This window comes from Nematostella vectensis, chromosome 8, assembly GCF_932526225.1.
Source record: "Nematostella vectensis chromosome 8, jaNemVect1.1, whole genome shotgun sequence".
Taxonomy (NCBI): Eukaryota; Metazoa; Cnidaria; class Anthozoa; order Actiniaria; family Edwardsiidae; genus Nematostella; species Nematostella vectensis.
The window spans coordinates 2,632,844-2,657,837 of NC_064041.1; the positions used below are offsets into that span (position 1 = coordinate 2,632,844).

The 24,994-nt window shown below is 41.3% G+C and overlaps 3 protein-coding genes across 3 annotated transcripts; 1 reads left to right on the forward strand and 2 right to left on the reverse strand.

Moving 5' to 3' along the window:
* The first annotated feature begins 669 nt into the window (after window positions 1-669).
* LOC5504219 (lysophosphatidic acid receptor 2) lies at window positions 670-2,654 on the forward strand. Its single transcript, XM_001625101.3, has one exon. The coding sequence runs from the start codon at window positions 676-678 to the stop codon at window positions 1,597-1,599; it is 924 nt and encodes a 307-aa protein (XP_001625151.2). The 5' UTR covers window positions 670-675; the 3' UTR covers window positions 1,600-2,654.
* Window positions 2,650-21,658, reverse strand: LOC5504232. The gene is made up of 15 exons (XM_048731230.1): window positions 21,054-21,658; window positions 19,131-19,361; window positions 17,085-17,317; window positions 16,361-16,499; window positions 15,774-15,895; window positions 15,072-15,308; window positions 14,745-14,820; window positions 13,168-14,038; window positions 12,192-12,375; window positions 11,440-11,549; window positions 10,610-10,865; window positions 9,622-9,950; window positions 9,108-9,234; window positions 7,973-8,046; window positions 2,650-6,834 (listed from the first exon to the last, which is right to left on the reverse strand). The coding sequence occupies exons 1-15, from the start codon at window positions 21,523-21,525 to the stop codon at window positions 3,369-3,371; spliced, it is 6,927 nt and encodes a 2,308-aa protein (XP_048587187.1). The 5' UTR covers window positions 21,526-21,658; the 3' UTR covers window positions 2,650-3,368.
* Window positions 21,659-22,189: 531 nt separating this feature from the next.
* On the reverse strand, window positions 22,190-24,966 carry LOC5504221 (tripartite motif-containing protein 2). The gene has a single exon (XM_032372495.2). It carries the CDS (start codon window positions 24,852-24,854, stop codon window positions 23,151-23,153), a length of 1,704 nt encoding a protein of 567 aa, XP_032228386.2. The 5' UTR covers window positions 24,855-24,966; the 3' UTR covers window positions 22,190-23,150.
* Window positions 24,967-24,994: the final 28 nt, after the last annotated feature.

The following is a 24,994-nucleotide window of genomic DNA, read 5'->3' on the forward strand; positions in this document are numbered from 1 at the left end:
CGGTTATTGGTCTTGATTATAGTTTCTACCGTATACTCTAGCCACATTAGGGGTTAAAATAAGCGGATTAGGAAGTCTTTCGATTTATCTATAACATCCAGCGTTTTCAATTTGATGTGTCGCAATTGTTAGCCCGGTGATCTGAGCCCTGCTGTCAGACTAGACTTGACACCGCAATATAATATATATTTAGAGTACGAATGAGGTTCCGTAATCTCTTCCTTTTGCAAATAGTAATGTTTATTTTCATCAATCCTTACTTTTCCTTTTTTTTTAACTAATTAAAATTAATAAATTCTTTCATTTTGATTAATTTTCATTAATTTTGTTGTCCTATGTTTGTCAGTAATTTGTAAAAGAGCATGCAGACAAAATAAAGTAGAAGTCTTCTTATTCTAAATCAATTGCTGCTGCATTTTCTCCGTCATATTTTAGTTCATGATGATAGAAACTTGTAATAATTGTTTTTTTTTTCTTGCGAATAAGACAGTATTTGCCAACGATCTTTTTCTGCTTCATTTGCTTCCCACTGCTGTCAGTGTTATTGAAATAAAGGCAAACACCTGAAGTAATGAATATTATCATTAACTGAACTCAGGTTCATCAAAACATTAGTTGCTTCTTTCGTATGCCTGATGACAAGCTTAGTGACATTCGTGGAAAGTTAAAGACGAAATGATAAATCCTGCTTTCCCTAACTTGATATTCGCAGTGTTCTTATCAATAGCCATCGTTATCGTTGTTGTGAATTTACTTGCTATCGCTGTCTTCCTGAGCAAGACGTTTCGCGTGAAGAAGTCGACCTATCTTCTTGCCAACCTCACCGTGGCTGATCTTCTTGTTGGGATAACAATTCTATGGTTCCTGGCTTCAAAAAATGTGATCTCCTGGTCGCTTCATCATATGGCAACCGGTGGATCGTTATTGGCGTTTACTTCTATAGCCATTGAAAGAGCTTATGCAATCCTGGCGCCTCTGAAACACCGCCTTCTTGGGAAGAAATCTTACATCATAGCCATTGCTCTGGTTTGGATACTGCCAGTCATAAACTACAGTCAAACTCTTTTTTCCGAGGATGCAAAGAATACTCTTGATATAATTGGAAGCTCTTTCGGCATAGCCGGCCCATTGTTTGTGCTGTCCTGTTATCTCGCGATATGGATCAAAGTCCGGTTCTTATCACCTGCACGCAACACAAGACAAGATGCAAGCAACGCTAAACTTACGGTGACTCTATCCTTAGTCACCCTCGTATCCATGCTATGTTATCTTCCTTATTGCGTTACGAGTTGGCTTGATAGCTTGGCAAAGAATGTTCCCAAAAGCACATTTTCATATCTGTCGATGCTTCTTTACACAAATTCTTTCATCAATTTTCTAGTTTATGCTCTTCGAATGCCTGAATTCAGAAAAGAGGTTTATAAGATCATCAGCAAATGTCGCCATGTAACAAGGACATGCATTGCATCTCCCCAAGAAGATGCTCCTTACTATTTAAACACCGCTGCCTTCAAAGGAGAGCCTGCGTTGATTATGCTGAAGACGTTACCACCAGTTCAAGGGATCAACAGCCTACCCTTTGCGGAGAAACCTCGGTGATTCTGTTGAGTACCGTATCACCAGGCCAAGTGAACAACGGTCTACAATAAGCGAAGAACCCTCGTTGATCCTAATAAATATTTTTTTTACCGGCGCAATATATTTTGCACAGTACTGAAGGCGAGATTTAAGATAGACTTTTTCAAACAACAAAATTGGTGGCCCGCATCTTTTCATAAAAGATCTATTCATTCATCTTTAAATCTTTCCCACACAATCAACAATGGGGATGCTTAGCGTCTTATCTAATCATCAGTAGAGTCTATATGAAAATCTCTAACTGAAACATCTTCATCTCATATTCACTTAATGATTATTTTCTCTGAGCTGTGAATGTGATATCGGAGTACGATAAAAAAAGATGATGTGATCCACATAGACAGTTGCCCCACACTACCCTAGACCATGAACGTCCTCTTCCATATCGACAGACTGCAAGCGTCGACAGTCCGCATGTACTTAGCTTTCTACAAGTTACGTTTCACACAAACAGCTATCATTTTAGATGTTAGTTCTGAAACTGTGAGAAAAACAAGAAGGGTCTAGGGTAGTGTGGGGCTGTCTATGCAAAATACATTCCAAAGATGCCATTTGACCAGCTGCTTTGTCCCGATCATCGGCAAAAAGCTTAAATTGACATAAAAAAAATCAATTTCTTGCTGGTGTTTGAGCGGATTGCTCACAAGAACGATTCTAAAATAGTTTCATCACAGCCCCGTACAGTAACATCGCATAACAACCAAACTCGGTAGGCGTTATGCGTCGAGTTGGTCACGTGATGTGTAATGTCATCGATGACGTCAATAAAAGCCAAACTAGACTGACGAGAGTAAAAAAATATGAAAGAAACATTGTATGATAACTAAACTTGTTATGTGTCATGTAGATGTCAAGAGGGTGGGGGGTGCAACAAGATGATTATGTGATCTTTAACTTGACGTCATCAAATACAAAAATATCCACATTTCATGAATAAAACATCTTCAGACAAGACTTAGATTAGACTTAGACAATGCCTGATTCTATATATTATTAATAAAACCGCTTTAATTTGACTATTAAAAATCATTCATTTATTATAAAATAACATAACACATGCAATTGTTTGTCTCTAATTTCTGTCTTAGCGTAAATTGATCGGTGTTTCATCTTACTCTAATATTTTACCTGCTTTCTCTTTTATTAAACATTTGAATTATCTGTGGTTTTCGGCATATGAAAACCACATTTTGGTTCAACGATGGAGCTCCAGGATCAAACCTTGATCTATGTTCGATGTCAATGCTACTAGCAAGAGCTTTTTTTTTCAAAAGCTTTTTCTATTACCTTGCCTAGCTTATTCTTCATTCTCCTGGCCATGTTTTAATGGTTATAAATAGTTGCTCAAACCAGCAAAGGGTTTTTATTGAATGTTTATTGTGTCTCTGGTCCTAAACCTATTTCTACCCATCTAAACCAAAAAAGTCCCGTAATGGGAGACTTGCGCTCAGGGATCACGTGACTGTTTGGGCGGCAAATATCAAAATATCAGCAACAAAAAGCAACTTATTCAGCGCTTACGAAAAATGACAGAGTCCTTTTTTTTCAAAAAGGATAAGTTTTCATTTGAAGATTTAAGTTTTTCGTCGTTCTCTGGTGTGACTGGCGCAGTCGTTTCTGTTTTTTTTGTTTGATTATTTTGTTTTGAATTTGCCACCCAGAAAGGTCACGTGATCTCTCAGCGCAAGTCCCCTACTGTGTACAAATGACGCCATTAGATAAGTTACTCTTTAAGCTTCATCCGCTTTACTCTTACGCTTCAAATGTATCTTCCTAAATGGACTTATCTTCTTCTTCGGGCTCTTCCTCGGAGACGGCGAGAGCTCGCCGATAATCTCCGGATAGTACTCGGAGGCTTTCGTACTTGTATCATGAAGTTTGTCCATTGAAAGAACTTTTCCGTTCGCCGTATTCTTGCTATGGGAGCTTTCCCATTCTTCTCCTTCAGGTATCGCGGCATTCAAGTCAACACAGCTCGTAGCTTTGCTTTTTCGCAAATAAAAAGGGAATTTACGGGATTTCTTTGAATCAGTCCTCAGATCCAACATCGATCCGTTGGCAGCTTTACCTTTCTCTAATTTCTTTGCTTTTACATACACTAGATTCTCGACGCTACGGCTTTTAATACGATCAATGCTGCGTCGATCATCAACTGATTTTGATATTTTGTTGGTTGATTCTTTAGCAGCGTCAAGAATGGCACTTTTTCGTTCCTCGAGTGAAGGAATGGGATATGTACGATTTCGTGCGTTTCCATTAGAAACCGGAATAGTCTCAGTCCTATCGTTTTCCTGATCGATTTCATATGTATTTGCATTCTGTGCTTCGTCGGTAACACTATTCATATCATGACCAAGCATTCGATTGTTGTAGCGATGGTTTGGTGTTCCCTGCTTTTTTGTCCCATCCATTCGATTTAGTGAGTCTCGACCTAATGGCGTATCTTGATCATGTGTCCCATTAGGAATATCAGCAGTATGATCGAGTGTTCCACCCACTTGATCAAGCGTTTCATTTGCGGCATCCTCGAACACGTCGTCACAAGCTAAATTTCTATCCATCTCGGATGCAATACCGTGTTCGCTCTCGCAATCCGTCACACCCGAGTCGACCTTCGATCTGCTGTTAGTTCCCATATTAGTAGTAACGTAATCTTTATGATCAGGCAACATTCCCATAGGGTCATGCGCAGACTGAAGATCATCACTACTCGAACCCATCGCACTCCATCTATCAACCACAGTGATCCTATCAAAGCTGTCATACAATGACGTCATTGCATTCTCAAAAGATTGAGGGTTATCGCCTCTAGTGCCGCTTCCCTTTTTAGGTTTTCTTCTTTCCGTTACATTATCAACCATTACTTGATTCTTTTTCGCTTCCGCTGCAATGTCTTTAAGCTTCCTCGCTGAGGGCTCATCTGTCCGTATTTCAGTCCCAACCATCCCCACATTTCTCGCGTTTGTTTTGCTGCGCGTATTGAAGCTCACACTAGAGGTTAGTCCTTTTCTGCCGACAGTCTTACGTTCCTTATCCTCTCTCTGCTCACGACTCCTTATCGAGTTCTGTCGACGTAACATGGACGACTTTTGCTGGGTCTGTCTCGACGCCTCTGAAGCATTACTGCCGACATAACCTTCGGATGAACTCGATGTTTTTCTCTCGACATCCGATTCCGTTTTGGACAAGTTTCCCTTGATTTTAGCTCCTGGCTGATTCGTCGACTTTCGCCCACTGGTTTTCGGTTTAGATGTATTTAACTTTGTAGATCCCTTATATTCCGGGTGACTACTTGTGACACTCGATAACGACGAGAGCGACGATGTCCTCGATCCTGCACTTACACTGTCGTCCTTTGCTCTCGTTGTTGAGATTCTCGACACTCGACTGGACGTTCTTGAAACTGATCGACCATCTCCGACACTCGAGACGGACTCCCGACCAGAGGTTCTCGACTGTGATCGAATATTAACGCTACTCGATACAGATGTCCGACCAGACGCTTGTGACTCAGATCGTTCACTCTCTGCTTTCGATAGAGGTGAATTACATAAAGATTCAAAGCCCGATTCCAACCCTTCTAGTTTTGCAGCAATATCATCAGCTTTCTTAGAGCGTGCTTTTAGTCTCTGCGATTCACGTCCAGAAGGTGGTAGATTGCTTTGACTCCCGTCTCTGGTTACACTATTTTTCTTTACTAATTTAACGTCCGTTTCCAATTTTCCTGCAGCATTTAAAATTTCCTTGTTCAACATTTCAGATTTCATTCTCTCTTTATCAACTTTATCCGAAGTGGGCCCAAGTTTCGATCCTTGAGGCAGTGCTGGGAGTTTCCTAGATGTGCTATTTTTTCTAACTGCCACTGCTACCTTCTCTTTTTGACCACTTGAAGACGCTGGCTTTGTCGATACTGTGACGTTAGGTGATTTTGTTTTAACAGGTGAGGTAGACGATGACATCAGTGTTGGCGTCATCCTTTCAACCAGCCTTTCCACGGGTGATAACGCACCAGGTGATGACGTCGCAGAAGGTGACGACTTCATTTTCTTCTTTAACAATTTTTCTACAGGCGATGACGCTGAAGTGTGTGATGACGCCAGAAGTAATGATGAAGTCATTTTCGTAGTGGGTGTTTTTGTATTTTCACAGACAGGTACGGGTTTCGAGGTAGTAACAGATGACTTAATTTCGCGTCGTTGTCTTTTCTCTTTTTTTACAGGGGTAGTTATCTTCTGGATGTTTCTGTTGACAGCTTTGGGTTTTGTTTCATGCGTTGTCTGAGTGGACGCCTTTGTGTTACTACGTGTGTCGTTTGTGACGTCATGCACTCCCTTCTCTTTTACTTGACGTCTAGCTGATAACACATTCGGTCTACAAATATCACCTTCTCTTGCTCGCATTCTGTCCATGGCAGGCACGACTGATTTCTTATTCCCCATCTTAGAGCGTAAGTCCTCGATCTCTTTACAGGACTTGAGACTGGAGACTCTAATAAACGCACTTTTTGGGCGCAGCTCATCGCAACTTAAGTTATCTACCAAAGATGTGCTTCGTGGTTTTGTATAGGGCGCTTCGCAAGCGATTTCATCTTCGTCTTCACTGTTGAGCAAGTAATCGAGAGTCGAGTACAGTGCCTTGCAATCGGCGTCGGCCTGGTCGATATCGACGTTTTCGACGGGTTCTGCTGTGTCTACATCATTTAGTGACAAAATGAGATCATCCAAGGTGTTCGACAAGCCGTCGATTTCCTCCATAATGGCAGGGTCGGGTGATATCGGCCCTTTTGGGGTCACTCCCTTACTTATCGGGGTCCATTGCAACTTCTTCAGAAAGCTAACATCCGACATATCGGAAGATGTCGCACCTAGCCGGCCATTCTCGAGCTTTGAGTTCGAAATGTCCCTGAGCGGGTCTTCCATCTCGACATCCCATTTGACTTCGTTGGTGATTTCCTCATCAAGTTTAGACGATCTCGGCGTCGAGAAAAATCGATTCAGTCCGTCGCTAGGTGTGTTGGCCGTAGTTTGTGACGTCTCCAGCGATTGCTTTGGTATGTTAAGTTTGCTTATGCTCTTTGATGGGACGGAGAAAGCTCGTTTTGTGGTCGTTGGATCCTTGCTTTTTGGAGTAGCATTGCTGAATCTCAGACCTCGGTCTGGTAGGGGTTTGACAAGAGAAGGACTGCCAGCCAAAGACCTTTGGGAAAAAATTAGACATTAATAGAGCTACGAGTGTTAGTTATCTACGCAATTTATAACATCATGTAAAACCTATACGACGCGCAAACGTGTGATCATGTTTTAGACATTGTAATTACCTACTCGAAGTATCTCGCGGGCTATGGTACTTACTCGAGGTATATCTTGCAGGCTATGGTACATACTCGAGGTATCTTGCGGGCTATGGTACATACTCGAGGTATCTTGCAGGCTATGGTACCTCCTCGAGGTATCTTGCAGGCTATGGTACATACTCGAGGTATCTCGCGGGCTATGGTACTTACTCGAGGTATCTTGAAGGCTATGGTACTTACTCGAGGTATCTTGCAGGCTATGGTACTTTGGAGGTATCTTGCAGGCTATGGTACTTACTCGAGGTATCTTGCAGGCTATGGTACCTCCTCGAGGTATCTCGCGGGCTATGGCACTTACTCGAGGTATCTTGCAGGCTATGGTACCTATTCGAGGTATCTCGCGGGCTATGTACTTACTCGATGTATCTTGCAGGCAATGGTACTTACTGGAGGTATCTTGCAGACTATGGTACTTACTCGAGGTATCTTGCAGGCTATGTACTTACCCGAGGTATCTTGCAGGCTATGGTACTTACTCGAGGTATCTTGTAGGCTATGGTACTTACTCGAGGTATCTTGCAGGCTATGGTACTTACTCGAGGTATCTTGCAGGCTATGGTACATACTCGAGGTATCTCGCGGGCTATGGTACTTACTGGAGGTATCTTGAAGGCTATGGTACTTACTCGAGGTATCTTGCAGGCTATGGTACTTTGGAGGTATCTTGCAGGCTATGGTACTTACTCGAGGTATCTTGCAGGCTATGGTACTTACTCGAGGTATCTTGCAGGATATGTACTTACTCGAGGTATCTTGCGGGCTATGTACTTACTCGATGTATCTTGCAGGCAATGGTACTTACTGGAGGTATCTTGCAGGCTATGGTACTTACTCGAGGTATCTTGCTGGCTATGTACTTACCCGAGGTATCTTGCAGGCTATGGTACTTACTCGAGGTATCTTGTAGGCTATGGTACTTACTCGAGGTATCTTGCAGGCTATGGTACTTACTCGAGGTATCTTGCAGGCTATGGTACTTACTCGAGGTATTTGGTCAGGATGATAATCGGCTCCTCGGTACTTTTGGTCAGGGGAAAAACGAGAAAGCTCCCAACCTGAAAAAACAGATGAGCATATGGTGTACATAAATGTCATCAAACGCTGTGCTGCTTTTGATTAAAGGGGGGACGATGATTGCCAACCATATTGAATCGTACACATGGTATAACTAGAAAGACTACAGGCAAAGCTATAGAAAAATTAGATGAGGATGGTCTGCGTAGGCGTGGTGTAGACAAGGTATAAATCAACACAAGGTTGAAAAGGTATGTTATACAGTACGCCTCTGTGAAACAGAGTGGTTGCGTTTCAAACGCTAGCTCGCTGTCTGCCCTTTTGCGCCTTTTGCTTCGACGAAGGGCTAACGCTAGAAGAGTCAGCGCAACGACTCTGTTCCACATTCTTCGTCGATAATTAAAACATTACTTTAATATCCCATAAAAATTTAATGACAAAAAATAACTAGCCAAGTATCCTAAATACACTAGAACTCGCATTAGCGATAGTTAACCGTTATATACGAATTCCCTTATACTGTTATATGCGGGGTTATATCATAAAAAGTTGACTGGACTATTTCACGCAAAGCAGAGGCCTTAAACCAGCCTTTTTGTTTTGAAATGGCGGCGTTTTACCAGCGAACTGTCACATTTTGGCGAATGCTAAGAAAACTAGACCAAACTTAAGGCTAAAATTTTCTTTATGACTACCTCATTATCATACAAATCTGTCATCTTTTGAGCAGTATGGTTTTAATGCTGTACAGTTAGTCAAAACAGCGACTGAAGTCAGCCTTTTGTACCTTTACTCGAACGATTCAACACTACGATTGTGATTGTTTTCGTTAGAGCACGCGCATGCGCATACGTTATTCAGCACTGTCGAGGCCACTATCAAAACAGTAATTTACACAACTCCTTAGAAAGCGAGCAAGTACGCAGCTGCTTTGTCTCCTATTATCTTTGTTCTAAGAAAGGAGTTCTTTTGTCTCTATTCTTCTCGTTCTTTGTGTCGAGGTGCGGATATTGTTCATTTGCCCAATCAAATTTCAGCTTGTAAGAGCTGCGTACTGACCCAAAAAACGCAGGGAAATAAACACAGGTATCCCGACACCTACCTCCACCCATCCACTCGCGGTCATGAACAGCTTGGCGTTCCTTACAGTCCACACGAACTTCTTAAACTTGACGCGACTCTTGTAAATACGACGAAACTTATCGTCTTTGGGATTTTTGTGGATAAGTCTGTAAATCGAAATGAATAAAATAAATAACGAATGAAATAAATGTATAATTTGAAAAAATAACAACGGGGCTAATTGTCGGGAAAATTTTGTTGAGCGTCCACGTGGCTGTATTTCGTAGATCAAACCAAGAAGCTGATAATCGCAGCATTGCTAAAACTTCGTAAAGTATACTCAATGATAGTAAAAAAATCATTCATAGTTAGTAGCATTTAAATATTGTCGCCTTTAATCAGCTCCCATGAAATATGTACATGTACACCAGCATTTACCTATACCCCAAAAACTGGAATTCGACTCTGCCCAATTTTTGTTTTTGGTGTATTGTATTCATTCTTCTGGTTCACGAAGACGACTATTTGGGCTTTTTGTATTTACCAGCATTTACCTAAATACATCAACCAGGAACCTGAGGGATGCGCGCGCACGGTCCTTGGCCAGGGTTTCGGTAAGGCTTTCCAGCAGTTTCTCCATCCTATAAATCTCTGGTGAACTGAAGCTCGGAGCTGCCCGACCTTTCTTCGGCGTTTTTTGTACGATGCTCGTTTCATCTCTGTTGGATTCCGTGGCCTTCGAGTTGTTTTCTTTATTGTCCTCCAGAGCCGATATAAAAGTCTTTTGGTAGATCTTTGGGTTGAGGGATTTAGGATCTGGGCTATCTGTGCTTTCCTCGTCAAGGTAGGAAAATCCCCGACTCAATGCCAGCATCTTTTCACACTACAATAAAAATATTGTGAGTTGATTCGTGCACGACATGCCATTAAAAAAAAGATTGCAAATGCAAGTGGCAAATGGAAAAGTGACTTTCTACTCAGAAAAAAATACATTGGGACTTTAAAATGTGGATAAATCACGAATATCCTTATAAATAATCATTAAAAAAAGCTGAGGCCAGTCTTCCATTTGCCAATGGTCCTTAGCACTTGAATAAATCCACTTGCATCACTGTAAAATAATCGTCTCCAAGTGATTACACTGCTAAATTTACTCAAATCAGCTTCATTTTAGATGATAAGTTACTACATGGAAATCCCTCTTTCACCCCTCCCCCTCTTCCTCACCTTTTTTTATCTTTTAGAAATTTGAACAAATTTTAAAGAAATCCAGAATCTGCTAAAGCTTGAGGAAAGGGAGGAGGAAAATGGTAAATGGAAAAAAAGAGAGAGAAGAAAAGAGTATAAAATAATAAATAGAAGTAAAAAATAAATCAGTCGGAAGGGAGAGTTAAAAAAAATATGTTCTCATTAGGGGTAAGCTTGGAAAAAATACCTTGTCTTTTCCTTTGTTTAGCGTTGTTTTTTGAAAAAGGCATTACAGGCCGTCGAAAGGACGATTTATTAGGCCATAAGAGGTTATAGCTAGAATTCTAGTCTTACCATTTCTAGAGACACCTGTCTTGTCATCTTAGCGCGATGCTTATTGGCTACATCACACAATTTCGGCGGGGTTTTCCCCTCTACGTGGGCAATCGCAGTTGGTCCCCAGTCAATTACGGGAGAAGGTGGTTTCCTAAGAGTCTTTACTTGGTCCTTTCCACTAAAATCTTTGTATTGGTCAGCACTCTGTGGATTTTGGGTTTCAAGCATATTGCTATCCTTTTTGTCATCGGTCTGATCAATGGCCAATTCTCCCCTAGGGCAAAATATCTTGTGTTAGTGACAGAAAGTATAGGAGCATCTTAAGAAGACGACGAAAACATGGCAAACGTTAAGTAAGCATTATTGGAGACGCGTTCACGTAAAATGATTTTTTAGATTACGCTTTCCATGCATCGTGAATTTTCGCCTAGCTTGTTGTTGTTGTTTAATGGCGTAAGGCACTGTTTCTACAATATTTTCTTGTGAAAAAGTACCGTTCTGTTAAAAAAATTCGGGTACTTTGTCTGTACTCCGAAAAGACATTTTCGTTTTAGAAATATGTCAAACATTAGATCGCATCATCAGGCGCGTAAAACACCCTTGGCCGCCAAAAAGCGATTCATTTCTTATTGAAGGCGCGTAATTACTTATTATGCATATGATACTATGATGCCTATAATTGCGCATACCCTCCCCTCCCTCCGCCAATCTTGGTAACACGCCTGGTCAACAACACAAGAAATGATAAAGAGGCATATAAAACAATCTCCTTCGAAGTCACTCAGAACTCTGCCAGATAAAGTGATTAATCTCAAACGCAATACAAAGGAGGCTTTAGTAACACCTACATATCGAGCGTGCGAGGATGGACGGGATCCCTGTTTTTTGGCTTTGGCGTGTTTAGGCTGTTGAACTTGTTGACGGCGTTCCGCACGAGTCCGCGAGCACCGGTGGACAGCTAGTAAGTAGAGAAAAGATGCGCACCTGTTATTTGATTTTGTTCAATTGTAACTGCCCATTTACAGCGCCAAGACACAATTAACGCCAGCTCTAAAGAAGGTGAGATTACAGAAGAAGATTAGAGAAGCAAAATTTAAGAAAAATGCTTGGATTTAATTATCCTGAGAGACTATTATCTAGACTTTAACCAAATAATATCAAGCAATCCTAAACGAGGAAAAAAAAATGAAAAGGGAAAAGAAAACAATATAAAAATAAAACAACAAATGGGGAACAAACAAAGAAAACTAAAATAAACATAATAAAAGGAATATGATAATGACAGAAAAATCAATTGCTGCGGCAGTTATTTCTATTGCCGACAATAGCCGGCAGTAGAAACAGAATCGAATGCTGCTACGACAACGTGTAGAAAACCTGGCATACACGCGAAAGAACAACTAAAAAGCAACGAAGGCAACGACCAACATCACACAACACAAGGGCCCCTCAGAAGTAGAGATAGGACAACTGCATCATAGATAGTGATAGCAACAAAATCCAAGCAAAAGAAATACCAGCAAAGCAAAACCAACTTGGCTGTGTAAGTATACTGATATGTATATAGTCAGATTTTATTTTGACTAAAAGAACTTCTCACTTTCGACAGTCCTCTGTCTCCATTGAGCCTGCAATCATCCATTAACAGCGGCGTGGCCATAGCTAGCATCGCTGCCATGCGCACCCCGGAGGACACGTCTCTATGTGACGTCCCGTCGTCATTTCTGCCTGGACTCATCTGAGAGAGCACTGGTACCGCGCTCTCGGACCGCTTAGGAGAAAGGCTTGCAACAAAAGAGGGTATGTGTTATCAAGCGTATACGGGTTTTGCGCAAAGAAGATAGGCTTGCAACAAAAGAGGGTATGTGTTATCAAGCGTATAAGGGTTTTGCGCAAAGAAGAAAGGCTTGCAACAAAAGAGGGTATGTGTTATCGAGCGTATAAGGGTTTTGCGCAAAGAAGAAAGGCTTGCAACAAAAGAGGGTATGTGTTATCAAGCGTATACGGGTTTTGCGCAAAGAAGATAGGCTTGCAACAAAAGAGGGTATGTGTTATCAAGCGTCTAAGGGTTTTGCGCAAAGTAGAAAGGCTTGCAACAAAAGAGGGTATGTGTTATCAAGCGTATAAGGGTTTTGCGCAAAGAAGATAGGCTTGCAACAAAAGAGGTTATGTGTTATCAAGCTAATAAGGGTTTTGCCCAAAAGCAAGACGGGTATAAAGTGCTATCAACCTTAAAGGTTTGCCCAAAGGAAATAGCCGTCCTGCAACAAAGGCGGTCTATGCGTTATCAATGTAACAAAGATTTTGCCCAAAGGTGAAGGGAGCGGCATATACGAGGGTATCGGACTTAAAGTTTGTTGGTTGACCTGCGTGACAAAGTTTTTGGTTTTGAGAACGACTTAACAATATGTATCTAAAGTAATAACTAGGGAATTTGGGAGGTTGTTATCATAGCAGTTGATGGCTTATAGATCATCCAAGTCGTTTCAGATCCTGGGTGTATGTGCCCCCTCACCCTCCCTTACTTTAACGGATGGCTTACGCCTGCTTCAAAAAGCTGAGGCCATTAAACTTACCTCTTGATATCGTCCCAGACGTTCACTTGCTTGCCTTGCTTGGGTGGTGGCGTTCTGATGTCCACATCACTCGTCGCTCTCTTCAAGACCCCTTTTGCTTCCCTCTCCTGATTAAAAGCCTCCAGCGAGCCCTTCAAATTCCCAGTTGTCACTGATCTACGCATAGGGCGTTTACGGTCCTTGGGTAGTTGGGCTACCTCGCTATTTTTCGCTGTGCGCGCTTCCATCTCTGCGATGATTTCCCGAGCTGATCTACGATTGGGATCTCCCCTCTGGAAAGGCCTGCCTTCAACACTACCTTTCCTCTCTGTGATACTTGCTTTCCTACTTGAGCCTTCCACAAGGGCTCCTTGCGTTGGTTTAACATTTTCCTCGACATTTTCGAGAGAAGCTATAGCTTCAACATTGGTCGCGCGACTTAGTTTCGCTTTCCTGCTTCGCCCAAACCCGAAAAAACTTCTTTTACGAGAATGTTTTTCCTCCACTGGCACAACTTGGTCAGGAACTGGACTCGAAATCACGCGGAACACTTTCGACTTTTTACCCGATTTCTTTCCCTTTTTACCGCTCGTCTTTCCTCCCGACACCTCCTCTGGACTTGAGACCGAAGCATCTGCCTTTTTAACCTTTTTTCCCTTCTTTTTACAACGTTTTCCTGAATATTCCGAGGCATCTTCCCCGCCGGATGTGAAGTCATTCAAAGGTGTCTTTCTTCCCGTCATTCTCGGCGAGGAAACGTCTTCTATGCTTGAGCAAGGAGATGGATTGGCACTGTATTTCTCCACGCTTAGTTGTGCTCCAACTTTCAAGCGATTCTTATTCTTCCCCATAGTAGGCTTTGCTCCGGTGCTGATAGTCCGCTTCTTGGATCCTGTGAGTTGACAGGGAACAGACATGAGTGTGTGGAATGTTGCTGTATTATACTAAGTAAACAATTCATTTTTTTATAACTTTTTTAAGTCCTTAGGTGAGCACGAGACAAAGGGTGGCAAGTTTGACAAGCATCATTTTGAAATCTACAGTGAATATAATAGAAAACCAATTGTGGAAGATCTTTTTGTAGAATCTAATAAATATTCATCTTAGAGATGCATTCGATTGCCCTGGAGAATCAATATATGCATAAAGCTGGTACCGTGGAAACGAAAAGAAGCTTTTACTTTAAACCTGCATTTGAAAAGTTTCTACCACTTCCAAGCGAAAAAAATAAAAACAATAAAAAGGTAAACGAATAGAGCAATAAACAAATAAGTTATGAAACAAAGAATCGTCAAAGTCAATCAATCGTCAATAAAGTACTTAATTTCTAAATAATTATTTTGAAGTTTCTCGCAAATATACCCAATGGAATTTTTCATCAACAATCTTTTTATATCACGCAATATATTAGTGAGCAGATACTCGGGTCTATTCTTAAAGGCGGTATTATTGAAGCTGAATAATATACTATAAATATTATATGAAACATCTTCCACTAAAAAGCGCGAAAAGTGAAAATAAAATAGAAAAATACAAAATAATTAACACAAATAAACACAAACTTGAAACGCTCTGCATAGTATGGATTATTTGCTTACCCCCGAGGTAACTAAGCGGACTGCCTAGACTGTAGTCAGCGTTGACGGGGTCATCCGTATCGTACAGATGGTATACCTGTGGATGGAACAAAGAGTTTGTTGTTATTTGAACCAGTTGAACCACGAGCTGCCTGTCTTTTAAGCGGTAAATCTACGACATTTTGCGCGCAGGGGTAAATTCGGGGGCTACCCGTGCTTTAGGCGGGAAATCTAAGACGCGCGCTTACCCCATCAAGCTTGCGATGCGGGACGGTCTTGTATAGCGTGCAGGGGTTAATCCGCGGGCTACCTGTGCTTTAGGCGGGAAATCTAAACACGCGCGCTTACCTCATCAAGCTTGCGATGCGGGACGGTCTTGTATCGCGTGCAGGGGTTAATGGAGTAGGCTGCATGGTTCTTGTGTAAATTCTCGTTACTAGTCCCGCTCAACAGACGGTAGATGTTTTCCCGCTCACTGAGGATTTGCAGAGGGGGTTTGTCCTGGGCGAATGAGCGCACCATCCATGCCGCGTCCAGGGCACTCAGAACACCGCGGGCGCAACCAGAACCAGTCGGCCAAAACGGCTACAAGACAAGGGTTAGTTTGCATTTAGCAGGTGGAAAAAATATACAAGAACGGTGCATGTATAATTTACGAAACCGAGAGTTTTTTTAAAAAAATGTCAAGAAATGCTACATAAAACGTCTTTGCAAAAAAAAAAAAAGTTTAGTTGGGCTCTAGTTGCATAATAGACCTTCAAAAGTCATAATAGATTCTTAAAATGGACACAACGATTACTAAGTTTCCTTGAGTTGAAATAAGTGCTTGGAAACTGTCAAATTTTCGGGAATTGGTAAATAAAAACTAGATCAAACTAACCCCCAAATCCTTTGTATGAAACCCTTTTTAGCTAACAAATCTGTCTGTTCGTTGTACATGCCGTAAACTGCTTTTTGAAGTTTTACTAAGCGAAGCCTAAGCGAAGAATTGGCTTATCCCTTTGTTTTATAGCCCGTGTATTCAATTGCCAGGTACTTTAATTAAAATACCTCGAGTAAGCTGTCGCCCACGAGCCCTATCAGCAGCTTGCTTCCCTTCCTCTCTCGTATGCGCGCGCTGTTTTCGGCCTTCTTGATTGACGTGAAATCGAACACTGCAACATCCGGTTGACCTGAGAAAAGACAATATTTAGCTATCTGCCCCATAGCAATGCCTTCATAGCTATTGTTGAACATGTCCCGAAAGAAAGCTTGTATTAGGGAGACCGATTTGTCCAACACAGGCTAGCTGATACTTGTTTGCCACAAGTGTATCTGCCCGCCCGTCCTGTTTGTCTCCCTGTATGTCTACCCGCCAGTTAGTTCGTCTGCTATAGTCAGTTTATCTATTTTATCTACTTTAAACTCGTCCATCGTCTGTCCATCCGTCTATCTTTCTATAAATTCGTCTGTTTCTGGCATTGCCTTCGAATTTGTTTGTCTGTCTGTCTGTCTGTTTGTCTGTCTCTTTTCCCGTTCATTTGTCTGTTTTGTGCTTCTTCCTGTTGATTTTTTTTTCTGTTTTGCTGCCTACTGCCTATACCCCTCTCGAAGCCCAGCCATCAGTCCGTTTGTCTATTACCCATAATGCCCCTCACCCCTGTCCGTGATCTTGAACTCGAAGGTGTCCAGCTGTCCCCTCGTGGCATAGTGCACGGTGTCGATCACGTATCGCATTAGCTCGTCCTGGTTCACGTTACCATCAGCAAGCAGCTGCGCCGAGTCTTTGACGTAATCCTGACAAACACAACAAGAGGTTGATATGACAGCTTTATATGATACGTTATCTGGTGATAACCAGCTTTATTTGTGACCCGCGCAGTAGTATGAAATCCTCTCAAAATTGGTCGTAAGCTATCTCAATATTCTTTAGAAAGAACCATTTTGTGACCCACCCCCCCCCCCCCCTCCATAACTTATGCTACCTTACTGCCGTATACTTTGTAATACGTTTAGGACTTCCACCCACCCTAACACGGGGGTCGGATCCAGCGAATCTGGATACTTTTTAAACGCTGTTGTAAGTGAATAAAAATGAATCCGTATACTATGGTCCATAGTGTGGAGGTGGAATCCGTATAAAAATGAAACGATGGCGTCATATCGCAGGCGGGTTTGCTGTTTTGAACATGCGCATATCATAAAAATGATGTAACGGCGTACTTTTCGCCGTTTTCTGACGTTTGAATCCGTGTTACTGTGGATAACCCCTAACAAACCTGAGTCATACCTTTGTCAGTACACCCCTCTCAAGCAGAAGAAGCTACCGTGACAAATGCGTTACCTTTACTATGTCACGTAACCAAGGAACCTGAGTCATACCTTTTTCAGAACACCCCTCTCAAGCAGACTCGCCTTAGCGGATGTCATGACAAAGTAATGCGTCTCATCCTTGTAATACACGATATTCTCGAGCTTGATTCCTTTCTGCTGGTACAGCTTGTCGAAAAACGCGGGGTTGAACTGGTACGCGATGCCGCTGATCTCTTCTACGTTAACCTCGGGCTCAGTATAGTGGTTGACGAAGTTGACGGTGATCCCGATGGCGAGAGAACCTGGGACGAGTAAGAAAAGGCTTGCACTGTGATCAAATCTATTCATCCTTTAAATCAATATAAACGACAATATCGATATTATCTCACTCCACGCCAGTTTAAAACTCCGATAACACTGTTTTATTATTGATCCTCTATGTTTAAATTATAATCCAGGATAAGCCCCTTCTCAGAAATAAAGTATAGCAGTTGTTTATTTGCAGTGCGACACATACGTGGCCGACTTGACAGTTTTAGGGAGAGATGGGCTCTCTAGCCAACCAGCATTGCAAAGAATACTTCAGTATATATCACAACATGAAAGAAACTTCCTAGTCTAACGTTTGTCTCAATCACAACTGCAATCCTTCAGTTACGATAGTTGCTATATTCTTAACAACATAGTTGCACATCAAAAGAAAGTTAACAGGTGACAGTTGCCATCGAAAAGCCTTGACGTGAAACAATCATACAAAATATTTTTTGTGAAACTCAATTAACCTATTGACTGGCCTATACTGGCTATTTTTGACTGAAAACAGATACCTCCCCCCCCCTATTTTGAGTTTTATACAGCCCGTCAAACACCGCTATTTCTAGTCAGCGGTATGCTAGCTTTCCAACAGTGCTTTGCGGTCCCGTTTTAAATCCCTTGTCGCTGTGCTGATACGAGCACAAGTTGATGGTTGCTTGTATTTTTTTATAAAAAATACAGCTATGAGTATATTGGGAGAGTGTCCTAGGACATCATGAAGTCTATTGGGACATAATTGAGTGCTGTGCTTATGGATATCTGCAAGCAAAGGTTGATTTATGCTGATTTATTTCTTGTTTGGCTTTGCCTGGATGAGTAAATAATTTTCCAATGAACCACCACAGCTATCCTACATGCTGTCTTTCTGAAACCAAATTAATTCCTAAATTACACTGCTATTCTGGGTCTGTATGACCTGGAATTGATTTGTTTGGCTTTGGGGTGAAAAGACTTTGGGGCTTTGGGATCTCCCAAGATGCTTTGCAATCCGTAATGGCATCCAAGTGGTCTCACAAGCTTTCAAGATGTGGACATGGTGTTTGAGGCAATTCAATGGACCTGAGGATCAGAATAAAGGTATCTCTATGTGTCTTGAGCTGTGTTTGCTGATCTCTCGCCCTTGTGTGGTATTTTGAGCGTTTTATTGAAGGGGTGTTTATGCTTTTTTTCCTTGTAGGATTTGAAATTTTTTAACGAACCTGAGCTATTACTTGGCTAAAGAGTAGTTGCTATCACCTTGATTGGATCTTCAAGACCATTTTTATGCCCCCCTCCAATTATTTTTGAAAAATATAAGGAAATAACTAGTAGGTTAATCTTCCCGTATTGTGCCCCTTCATTGTTTTGAGGCCTGCTTCGACACAGGAAATTCATACAAAAACACTTAACAACTACCAAAAATTAATCACCAATGTGGAGAGAACGTTCGAATATAACGGTGAACACTTTGGTACGCGAGAGACAAAGGAGTGCCGGTCGATTGGCTCATTTGCTGTGACATTTCAATGACTTTGTAAATAGAATAGTTTTATAAAAATATATAGTATTTTTAGATATATAATGAGGGCCACAAGTAAATCTAAGGTTTAGATATCAGAAGCGTGTCTAGAAAAAAACGCAGGGTGGGGCCCAGATTAGTAATTCACTGAAGATGGATCGAGTTAGTTCAAATCGGCATCCTTAGCTCTGGTAATATAGGTCAATGGATTTAATTACGAACGAAGGGGTCAACTCATCTCTTTACATGAGCAGGGTGGGGTCCATAAGTCTATCTAAAAGTCTATATCTATATCATCTCACCTCTCATCTCGATCTGGGCGAATCCCGGCAGAACATTCTTCTTGCCGTCTGCACCAATCACAACATCGATCTCGTACTCATTGATTGGATGATTTTCCGGTGTCACGTGACACTTCCATCCTTCATCCTCACTGGCTGGTTCCACGACTTCATTGAAGGTGACGCCGGTGAACACCTTGACGCCGAAGATGAGCGCGGTCTTGAGAAGAATGGACTGCAAGCGACGAATACCTGAGAAAATGATAATACGGGTGTTATTTTCCTTATAAATCTATGGATGCTAGATAGCCTCTTGATAGTCGTGAGTACGAGGACACAGATACACCGATACACCTTGGTGTAGTCTAAACTTGGAGGCTGGCGCAATAGCTAAGTGGCACGGGCTTCACAAGAAATAGGACCAGGGGTTTTATCATGTGGTTTTTTTCAAAGGCGTAAAAAAAAACCTGGCTATATACAGTGGGGCCTTCTCGGAAGTGAACGTTAAGCCGGACCAGGCCGGAAGGTTCCATTTGTCACGCACTTTGGGGGCGTAATATAACCGCTGGGGACGCTGGTTTGGGTTACCTTAAAACTAAGTTACACTCTTGATTGTAAACTAGGTAGCGCTAAGTAAAAGCGAGATCGACTTTGATATAAGTGTCATCTTTTACTACTAGACAACATAATATTATGCTGTACAGATTTCATCTGTTACGCCTAATGATATTATGCCTTCGCAGTGCTTATATTCACAAAACACATCGTTGTGTAAAAGTTCGAGACGAGAAGTCCGTGTTTTAGGGGGGAGGGGTGGCCAGCTGCCCCCAAGTTCATTCGGAAAGGCATAATATGGGAGAAATACATGGAATGTCTGAGGCTTGATACAACCTCCCTCCCCCCCCCCTTCGCCTATCGCCCTCAGCATCGTCTGACCCCTATCCCCACTAGCATTTTCATAGCGGTTTATCAATCAGATGTTTTTATTTCGTTTTACAATGTACCAGCTGAAGCAATAATATCATGGGTTCAGAGAAACGGCCAATTAGGACTCGTCACAGAAGACAGCTCTCGACAGAATACAGACATGAAACACACGACGCTATCTAAACAACTTCCTCCTACTTGTAAAGAGGGAAGCCCAAAAATCAAATATGTTTATATACAAATCCCATTCAATGTAAGCGGATTTTTCGCTACTTGCGATTATGTATTTAGTTATAGAGTTACTTTTGTATATTTTAATCAGTAAGTGGCAGAATGGATTTAGAATTTATAATATGCTGAATACTTGAGGAAGGTTAGGGGAAGTATGGCAACAGTACTCTAAACAGTCCCACACAAATCAAAACATTGTATGATAGTCGTATGCCATAGCTGATAACATCGTTCAAGCGTGGTGTTAATTTATTCATACAAATGAATAGAATATTCCGGCGATTATACATTTTCTATAAATAATTTCGTGATCAGTTTTGTTTTGTTTGCAAGCTGTATTCATTCTTTGGTATATTATTTGATACAATCGTTCTCATGAAAGTTCTGATTGTTGGATGAAAGTTTATTGGAAGGTTTATTGGCTTGGATAATGAGAAGTCTTGAAAATAACAGATAACCTTAGTCGGCAATTAGTGTATTTGAGTTCAAATCCTTGGATATCGTTACGAATATCAACAAATAAAGATATCGAAATCTTATTTAAAAATCATGTCCCGAACAAGCATAGCAATATCAACAGTTCCTCTTTTCGCCGTAAAGACTTTCAAAGACAAATATAATTGATATTCACTTAACTAAACACTTTCCTCGTAGAATACAACTAGTGTGAAGTTAAGCTAAGTTACAGTGGAGATAAAATTCTCACAACTAGAAAAATACACAATAAAAACTCGAATCAGAGTGGTAGTAAACAATATATCAAGTCACAACACAGTTTGAACTTACTTATGTGGTTGATAGCCCCGGAGCAAAACTTTCCGTAAAATCTCTTCGCTCCAAGAGACCGAAAATCATCAATGAGAAATGGCCACAAATGAAGAACATTATTCCTTGCAAAACTTGTTCTCTTTTCAACAACAACCACTTGTGCTCCGAGCAAAGCCATTTCTATCGCAGTCCGAAGCCCTATGGGACCCGCACCGATCACAAGAACTTGTAAATGCTCGCATGTTGTCCCCCTATCGTAGTCCTTGTGGTTTGCACGGTTATCCAAGAGTTCCCATAAACTTTTGCACTTCCATGTTTGGAGTTTACCTTTTAAACTTTGGTAAAATTCTCTCGAGTTTTCGGATTTGATCCCTAGTAGATTCACTAAACGTTTAAATGAATGTAATATTTGCGCGCAATCTTCGGCTTCGAAAAACCTCGTAAAAAACTCCTCTGGGCTTCGTTTGCTCTTATTCGAGGTATTCTCCATGGCTTCATGTCAGCTTTCTCTTTTCATGTGAATCGCCGGTGCGAAAGAGTAGACGTTGTGATTTCGGCAACGGTTGACCACGTTAAAAATTTAAATTTCTGGTGTACGTAAGAGAACACGAGCTTTGTGCTGTGTACTCAAGTGTGTAACGCATTCAAATATAGGATTTGTGATGACATAACAGATGAGTAATAATAGCGGGTCACGCAACGCAGGCTATTATCCCCGTAACAAGTTTACAATGTTTGCGCAAGTACTGCGCAGCGCTAAATAAAAGAAACATCTATAGTTAATCCATAGTAATCCCTTACGCTCATAGACCGTAAGCAAAGCATTGCCTAACAAATGTTCCACGATACCGCAGCTAAAACCTCCAAAACACATCCCCACACAAGAGGGACCTATCAGTACAACCGCCTCATTACCCGCCCCGTTTTTATATCAATGACAAAATGACAAAACCTATAATTTTTCAGATCAGGCAGAATCTTATAAAAAGTGTGATGAAAGGTGCCAAATTTCAGCCTGTAGGTTCTTGGTTTCTAGTTTCTCATACGCGGGTGTTTATTATAAAACAACATGTGAGGGTGTATTATCTTTTCGAAATAAAGGGGTAGCAAATGGTACAATAAAATAATATATAGAGAAATTACACAACAACAAATCATTTACCCATAGTTATATTTCATATTTCATTGATTGCCAACCTAGAACACCGCCTATCTATAGTAATGTTTCACATTACCTTACTATACCCCTTACACCCATCAGGAATATTCTTTTTTTTTCTAAAATAATGTTTATTTTGATTTCTCAATGCCTATTTTTGTGAGTATAAAACTACTGATTTTCTGTGATTTTGCTGGCATCCTAATTATCCCTAGGCTCTATTTCCAAGTGACGCATGGCTTGCGATAGCGACTGCGGTCTCAAAGAAACGGCTGGTATACAATAGAGCCTAAATTACCACACCTATGAGATAATCACCAGATTTTAATCAAACAAAAAATATTTTCCCTTAAACTAAGGCTTATCACCAGAGCCTAAGTTTCGTTTAAGAATTTATCTTATTTTTGCTTTTCTTCGTTTAAATTTCAATGACGAAAAAAAATATGTCACTTCAAAATCCGTCTTAGAGCGGGGGGCTCATGTTACCTTATTACACTTTATTTTTGCGACGTCAAAGCTTCGCGATTTTGAGATGGCGATATTTTGCGCCACTTTAATTTCGCGATTTTGCTATTTTCGTAAAATCCAGGTCACTTTATTTTCCCGATTTTGCGATTTAGAGACAATAAAATCAAGCAAAACAAGTGGAATTAAAATGTGCTCTAATCAACAAAACTGAAACAAACTGTTATAAAAACATGCTTGAGATAAATGTAGTATCCATAAAAATCTAATCTTTACAGTCCAGGCCAACCCCTTAGGGTACTATATTTGCATTAGAGGACTAAATAGACGTGGTGTTTCACCCAAAGGCTTTTTTTATTGTCGCGTCATTTCATTTTCGCGAATCTTTTTAAAAAATCGCGAAATTTGCGTAATTAAAGCGACGCGAAAATAAAGTGTAATAAGGTAGGCTTTGAGTTATAGGGAACAGTCAATCAAGATTATATTGGCTTCTACTCAACGTTGAATGGCGGTAGTGAGTAAAACTTGATCCACTGATCATCCTTGGATGACACCACTACTGTCCCGTTGTTCATAATTGCGATATCTGTCGGTCTTCCCTCAATCGCAAACATCGCAACAAACGCGCCATCGGGTCGATAGACCTGGATACTACATGAGCCCCAGTCACACACGTAAAGACAGCGATTTTTCGCACACACAGCGAGCCCGGTAGGTAACATCAATTCGCTTGCGCTCGCGCTTTCTCTCCTGCCAAAACTTCTTCTGTACATTCCTCGACAGTCGTACACGAGGATGCAGCCTTTCTCCATGTCTGAGACAAAGTATTCGTTATTATGATAGACGGCCTTGAAGGGGAACTCCAGCTTGTTATCCCCGGTAATACCGAACTTCAGGTCGGGTTTTCCAAAGGGGATATCCATATAGACGAAAATGCACGGTCTGTAATGACGTATCGAGGGTTCGCACGTGAGTACGACCCGTCCGTCTGAACCTATAGTAATAAAACAGTAGCGAATGCCATACTTATCACTTGTCTTATAGCTCATTTTAAAACTGCCGTCTTGCGTGTTTAGATAGTAAACTTCAGTCGAGCCGCAAACTGCTATCAGTTCATTCGACTTTGTGAACGCCACACCTGAAAATGTCACAGGCTGTTTATCACTCTTTATAGGCTTGAATTTCTTCTTAAGATTGCCGTGTTTGTCTAGCAGAAGCACGTTGCTATTCGCGGGATCAGCCACTGCGATGCTATTGCTACCGTCGGTGGCTAAGCAAAGTGGAGAAAAGGAGTCAAGCCCGAGGTCGCTCGCTCTGATTGTTATCTCTGCTCCTAGGGGCGGGCAAGGGTGCACGGAATTTTCAGACTCTCCGATGCATTCCTTCACCAAAGAACACCTGGTGAAAGCCGATGCATTTGTGCTATAGATTTTTCCAAGTCCTTCTTCTTCAATCCTGCTGAGGAGCGCATTATTAGGGCTGAATTTAGCCATTACCGCATCATGGGCAGTTAGACTCTTATGCAAATTTGCATTGGTGAATTTCCTTGATTCTAGCAATAGCGCTTTTCCGACCTCGTAGGATCTTTCCTCTTCAGGCTTACTCAAATGCTCTTCGACTTTTGAAATCAAAACCCTCGAATTTTCCACAAAGTTCTTGTACATGACTTTCTGGTTTTTGTATTTCTTTTCATGGTCCGTAGTTTGTCGGTCCACCTGTTCACAAAGCTCTTGTTCTTTCACCATAATCGTGGCCATCATTTGCTCCGCCAACTCGTGAATTTGCGACTTCAGTGCATCCCTGTGACTTCTCCGTCGCTCAATAACAGTGTCGAGTCCCACTAACATCTTCTCTGCATCTGACATTTTCTGCACTGCCGCTTCAAACGCTTTCAAAATTCCTTCCCTCTGTCGTTCCCCTTTAGTTTCTTCAAGGATTTTAACAATCCCAATATTCACCGCTAAAGACTTTAGTCCATTTTCCCCAAGCACAGATTCACTTCGACAGACTGGACATAATAGCGAAGGTGGATTTCTTTTTGTCATATTTTGAAGACACTGCAAGCATACACTATGTCCACATGAAGGCAAAACAAGAGGTTCTTCGAATACCTCCAGGCAAACTGGACAGCTTATTTCTTCTCTTTGAACGGATTTCGCTCGTATGTCCGGCGACTCAATTGAGCTAGCAGCCATGTTTTCGTTTACGAATGGGTAGATTCATATATTATTCATACAGCTTTGAAGACATATGAAAAATCATGACGGAAGTAAGCCTAGTCTTATTTGCATAATTATGCTATCCATAACACTAAATGTTGCTGCCGGGAAAATTA

Excerpts from the sequence above, each read along its gene's own strand:
- LOC5504232 (XM_048731230.1), bottom strand. The coding sequence starts at position 21,525 with ATGGAGAATACCTCGAATAAGAGCAAACGAAGCCCAGAGGAGTTTTTT. Across the intron at positions 11,550-12,191 it reads GAGACAGAGGACTGTCGAAA|CTGTCCACCGGTGCTCGCGG; the intron begins GTGAGAAGTTCT and ends TCTACTTACTAG. Across the intron at positions 9,951-10,609 it reads GACAGGTGTCTCTAGAAATG|TGTGAAAAGATGCTGGCATT; the intron begins GTAAGACTAGAA and ends TTTTTATTGTAG.
- LOC5504219 (XM_001625101.3), top strand. The coding sequence starts at position 676 with ATGATAAATCCTGCTTTCCCTAACTTGATATTCGCAGTGTTCTTATCA.
- LOC5504221 (XM_032372495.2), bottom strand. The coding sequence starts at position 24,854 with ATGGCTGCTAGCTCAATTGAGTCGCCGGACATACGAGCGAAATCCGTT.